The sequence below is a fragment of the Poecilia reticulata genome, linkage group LG12, assembly GCF_000633615.1.
Source record: "Poecilia reticulata strain Guanapo linkage group LG12, Guppy_female_1.0+MT, whole genome shotgun sequence".
NCBI classification, from domain to species: domain Eukaryota; kingdom Metazoa; phylum Chordata; class Actinopteri; order Cyprinodontiformes; family Poeciliidae; genus Poecilia; species Poecilia reticulata.
The window spans coordinates 137,508-143,507 of record NC_024342.1 but is presented as its reverse complement, the minus strand read 5'-3'; the positions used below and the strand labels follow the sequence as shown (position 1 = coordinate 143,507).

General features: G+C 39.2%; 1 protein-coding gene across 1 annotated transcript; it reads left to right on the top strand.

Moving 5' to 3' along the window:
* Positions 1–1,430: 1,430 nt before the first annotated feature.
* On the top strand, positions 1,431–5,944 carry minar2 (membrane integral NOTCH2 associated receptor 2). Its single transcript, XM_008423069.2, has 3 exons — positions 1,431–1,609; positions 1,935–2,180; positions 5,355–5,944. Exons 1-3 carry the CDS (start codon positions 1,463–1,465, stop codon positions 5,547–5,549), a joined length of 588 nt encoding a protein of 195 aa, XP_008421291.1. The 5' UTR covers positions 1,431–1,462; the 3' UTR covers positions 5,550–5,944.
* The last annotated feature ends 56 nt before the right edge of the window (positions 5,945–6,000 follow it).

Genomic DNA, 6,000 nt, shown 5'->3' with positions numbered 1-6,000 from the left:
AAACAGGAGAAGCGGGACATAAAATGGAGCGACGAACTAGATGTGAATTATGGCATAAAAACAGAGAATCCGACGCTGAACAGTGAGGTTTAGGCGGCGCAGCAGACTGAGTGAAGATTACTGATGGTCAATAAACAATAAAATAAATCTAGCAACAGGAAAGAAACTAAAGTGGACATAGAAATAAACCAAGAGAGGAAAATACTAATCAAAGGAAACTAAATGGAATTTAATGAAGAACAAAATGCAAGAATAAACTAAGAAACCAAAGTAAATACATAGGAATAAACTGGTATGGCAAGACCTTTAGAGCAATACTTAATAAGGGGACTGTAGCTCTGCCATGTGGATGAAGTTTTATGGATGATACTCTGATGTCCAATTCTCCTGAAGGCAGCACAGAGCTGCACCACCAGAAACTGACAGAAACACTGAAGAGAAGAAGAGTTATGATTAATGTAGTTACAGTTCTATCCATGTTTTAATGTWGCAGAGCTCAGTTGTTTTGCAAATAGTTAAAAGTTTAAACTGGCATGTTGTTCATCTTTTATCTGGTTATTTTGTGGAATATTTAACAACTAGAAAATGGTACAAAGAATATTTTTTTCACTCTGATTGGCTGCTGTTAGGCCTACAGATTTTAACTTGAATGTTCATTGCATTTTTTGTAGACAGCTGTGAAAATAATTTCTATTCTCATGGCTTTTTTGTTCTCTGGGAAATTATTCTTGATAATAAATACAGAAACAAGCATAAAAATCAAAACATCTACAATAGTGATAGTAATATTAATAATAAAATAGTCAGTGAAAAGTAGCCTGCAAATTCTTTGGTGGGGGGCGGTGAGGGACCTGAATAAAGGCTGGGGGGGCGCTGGCCCAAAAAAGGTTGAGAAACACTGTCCTACAGACTTCCGGGATGCTGTGGTAAATTGTAAAATCTTAATTTGCAATAGGCTACATTTTCATTAACGTAGAAAATACTCCATCAGTTCAGCTGTTTCCCTTTTGTGTATCTTCTCTGTCTTCTCAAACCTCCAGTCGGTTTTGGCAGATGGTCGATTGTACCGAGTCTGGTTTCGGTTCTGCTGGAGGTTTCTTCCTTTGAAATGGGAGTTTTCCTCTCCATACATGTTCAGTATGAGGGATTGCTATAAAGTCAATGACACAAAGCAAGCGATTGTCTACTGTCACTCATCCAGGAGTGAACCTGACACTATAGGATTGACCTTGCTTACACTCCCCTCTCTCTCCCTGTCTTTGCTTCTCTCTTGGCAGTATTACTTCTTTGTATCAGGTCTTCAATGATAAGATTAGGTTACCTCACCTGCAAGTGATACAGCTTCATAAATATCTTGCTTTTCATGAATAATTGGCAAGTTTGCCAGCTAAGGTAAGCATGTGTACAGAAATAGGCTGCACACAGATAAAGCAGTCACTGTTTATGGAACAGCAGACCAAAGATGGATATTTCTGTTCTGCCCAACAACAATCACCCTCAAAAGTTCCTGCAGCTGGATGTTGGCATTTTGGATGCTACCCATGGCATGTTCCAGGTTGGAGCATTTATTTCCAGTCAGAGACGATGGCAGAACCGGGTCCATTTACAGGTATGGAGCAACAGAGCTACCATTACTCTACAGCATGCTCCTTCCTCACAGTGACTTTGTGTGTAATATGTGGTATGTTGTTCTTATAAATGATTAGTCTTTCTATACTTAATAAATATTTAAGTCAACGCTTGCATGTGAGATGCAAGCTTATGCTGATAAAACAGTAACTTAGAGTTTTGTTGTTGCCTCAACTACATTAAAAAGTAGTTTAGGAGTCCAAGTTTAGGTTACTTTGTAAATTTCTCTACAAAATCTGCAGTGTTAAGATGGTTATTTTATTCTCAGTTAGATAAAAATAAAATTATTCCTTTTTTTCTGACAGCGGGAACAAACAACCCAACATGGAAGAAAAATTCCTCCATATTCAAAGGGCAGTCCTGTGGTGTTTGTGGACAGATATCTGGAGAACCACATAACTCCAGTAACTCTGAAGTATAACATCAAAAGGAATCCTCTTTACATGGATATAAAATTCATCGACACGGCAGACAATGAAAGGTTTAAGCCTTCCTGGACCATCAAAGAATATGACACACAAACTATCCATGGCAACTTAACAGATTTGAAGGTATTTTGCAGTTAATGGCAGAAACCAAGGGATTTTGCAGTCTATATAATCATAAACTATATGTTCATCTTTAATCTGAACAAAGGCAATAAAAGGTCAGCTCATTTGATCAACCTTTAGAACATTTCCACCACATTGAGTCAGCTTTTCACCTGTGATCCACATCTAAATGTTTAATTAGGAAGCAACTAGATTTCTTGGTAACATTTTATTTGACGGGATGTGTGTAAGACTGACATGACAGTCAGTCTTACACACTGACTGTGTGTAAGACTATCATGTTTATGTTTTATCATAAACATGATATAACAGTGCCAACTTTACAATATTTTGTACTTCAATGCAAAGTGGGATTTTCAAGGCAAATTTTAGAACAACTTTGCATTAAAAGTGTCATTATTTACTAAATGTCACTTCATGACATCAGTCATAGACATTCATAAAAATGGCTTCATGTTCATGACAGTGTCATGTCAGTCTTACGCACACCCCGTCAAATAAAGTGTTACTGACTTCTCTTGTTCAACTAAACTCAATGTAGTTTATTGATAGGGCCAATTCACAACAAAATATGCCTTGTGAAATCACCTGGCAAGAAGAGGAAATGCTGCACTACAGGTGTTCAAATATGGACCTAGAGGCAGCTCTGGTTTAATGTAGAAGGCTTGATTCAATGCTGCTTTGCAGTTAATGACAAAGGACAGCTAAACAATCAAAGTTGTTTTCAGTCCAGATGTGCATCAAATGTTTAATGTTCAGCTGAGTTTGTTTTTGAACATAACCCAAAAGAAAAAACTAAGCAAGTGCGAAACTTGTCAGATATGTAAAATAGATTGTTTAAAAAGGAGTAGGCAGAAGTAAGTGTATATTATTCCACATCCACGATTATATCATCTTCTTAAATCATCCATCCTAATGTGGTTGCAAGGGGTGCTGGTGCCTTTCTCCAGGCGAGAGGCGGATTCACCGTGGACAAGTTGCTAGCCCATTGCAGGACAGCATAGAGACAGATAGGACAAACAACCATGCCAGCACACACTCATACACACGTAAAGAGAATTTAGACACCAATCAACCAAGTTATGTCTTTGGACTGTGGGAGGAAGTCAGAGTACTTGGAGAGAATCCATGCATGCACAAAGAGAACATACAAACTCCACACAGAAAGACCCCAGAACAGGAATTGTACCCAGGACCTTCTGATATAATGTCCAATTACCTTGCATTTAAACTGTTAGAAGCCAAAAGGTGAAAAGTTGTCTATGATGTCTCAAGACAGTTATGTCCTGTGAGACAAGAGTCAACAAATCTACAATATGACGTATAGAAAGAAAGCGATGCGATCTTTTTAATGAAGGTTTGGGGATACAGTGGGGAGAACAAGTATTTGATACACTGTTGATTTTTCAGGTTTTCCCACTTGCAAAGCTTGTAGATGACTGTAATTTTTATCATAGGTAACTCTTCAACTGTGAGTGATGGAATCTAAAACAAAAATCCAGAAAAATACAATGTATGATTTTTAAATAATTAATTTCCATTTTATTACGTGAAATAAGTATTTGATACACCACAAAAAAAAAAAACTTAATATTTGGTACAGAAATCTTTGTTTGCAATTACAGAGATCAGATGTTTCCTGTAGTTCTTGACCAGGTTTGCACACACTGCAGCAGGGATTTTGGCCCACTCCTCCATACAGATCTCCTCCAGAGCCTTCAGTTTTCGGGGCTGTCGCTGGGCCACACGGACTTTAAGCTCCCTCCAAAGATTTTCTATTGGATTCAGGTCTGGAGACTGGCTAGGCCACTCCAGGACCTTCAGATGTTTCCTATGGAGCCACTCTTTAGTTGCCCTGGCTGTGTGTTTTGGGTCGTTATCATGCTGGAAGACCCGGCCACGACCCATCTTCAGTGCTCTTACTGAGGGAAGGAGGTTGTTGGCCAAAATCTCACGATACATGTCCCCATCCATCCTTCCCACAATATGGTGCAGTCGTCCTGTCCCCTTTACAGAAAAGCATCCCCAAAGAATGATGTTTCCACCGCCATGCTTCACGGTTGGGATGGTGTTCTTGGGGTTGTACTCATCATTCTTCTTCCTCCAAACATGACGAGTGGAGTTTAAACCAAAAAGTTATATTTTTGTCTCATCAGACCACATGACCTTCTCCCATTCCTCCTCTGGATCATTCAGATGGTCATTTGCAAACATCAGACGGGCTTTGACATGCGTTGGCTTGAGGAAGGGCACCTTGCGTGCACTGCAGGATTTTAATCCTTGACGGCGTAGAGTGTTACTGATTGTTTTCTATGAGACTGTGGTCCCAGCTCTATTCAGGTCATTGACCAGGTCCTGCCATGTAGTTCTGGGCTCATTCCTCACCTTCCTCAAGATCAATGATGCTCCACGAGSTGAGATCTTGCATGACGCCCCAGACCGAGGGAGATTTTCCGTTATTTTGTATTTCTTCCATTTTCTAATAATTGCACCAACTGTTGCCTTCTCACCAAGCTGCTTGMCTATTGTCCTGTAGCCCATCCCAGCCTTGTGCAGGTCTACAATTTTATCCCTGATGTCCTTACACAGCTCTCTGGTCTTGGGTATTGTGGAGATGCTGGAGTCTGATTGATTGAKTGTGTGGACAGGTGTCTTTTATACAGGTAACGAGTTCAAACAGGTGCAGTTAATACATGTAATGAGTGGAGAACAGGAGGGCTTCTTAAAGAAGAACTAACATGTCTGTGAGAACCAAAATTCTTCCTGGTTGATAGATGATCAAATACTCATTTCACACAATAAAATGGAAATTAATTATTTAAAAATCATACATTGTATTTTTCTGGATTTTTGTTTTAGATTCCATCACTCACAGTTGAAGAGTACCTATGATAAAAATTACAGTCATCTACAAGCTTGGGAAAACCTGAAAAATCAACAGTGTATCAAATACTTGTTCTCCCCACTGTAAGTCATAACCATAAATAACATTTCTTATTTTCAAACTGAAATAACAAATCACAACTCTTTGCCAAAAGAAAAAAAAGCAATTGTTTTCCCTTTTGCTTCTGTTGTTCGGTTGGTTAAAATTTCCAGGAACAAATTACTATGAAAAAAGTAGAAAATCACTGAGAAAATGACGATTGGTTTTTACTTTTTTGTCCCCCCATATAGGACACAAAAACACCCAAGGAGCTGGACTTTTGGCTTGAAGACCTGTACACTCCAGGATTTGACTCTCTGCTCAAGAGAAAAGAAGCAGAGCACAAGAGAAAAAGACTTTCCAAAATTGTTCTCTCAGTAATTTTGGTCATTTGTGCTTCTGTCATTGTCATAATAGTGCCTATTGTAGTTTTACAACAGAGCTGATTTGGATGCAACTATTGTGCTATAATCAACATCATCTACTCTAAAAGACAATAGGGAATGGTTAGTGATACAGTGTCCAAACTATATACCAAGATCAAAATCATTACCTTAAAAATATGCCAATGTAATTGGCAAAAATGACAAAAGTACACAATGCATATTGTTACGGCCCTGGGCCTTAAGGACTGGGCTGCAGTTGCTTTTGTCTGTCCTTGTGCTCCTCCCCTTTACAGGTGCTGCTGATCAGGTTTATTGGGAGTGCAGAGTACTTAAACCTGGCTGTCTCCATCTTCTGGGTCGCCTTCGGCGTCCACTCTGCTGCTTGACACTTGTGGTGTTTTGTTGCCAGGCCTCAGCGCCCCTCCTTTTTGCACATTTGCGTTTGTCTTTGTTTTGGCACTTCAACACTTCCATATGCACTCATACAACACATTCAAGCATTTGCATTACA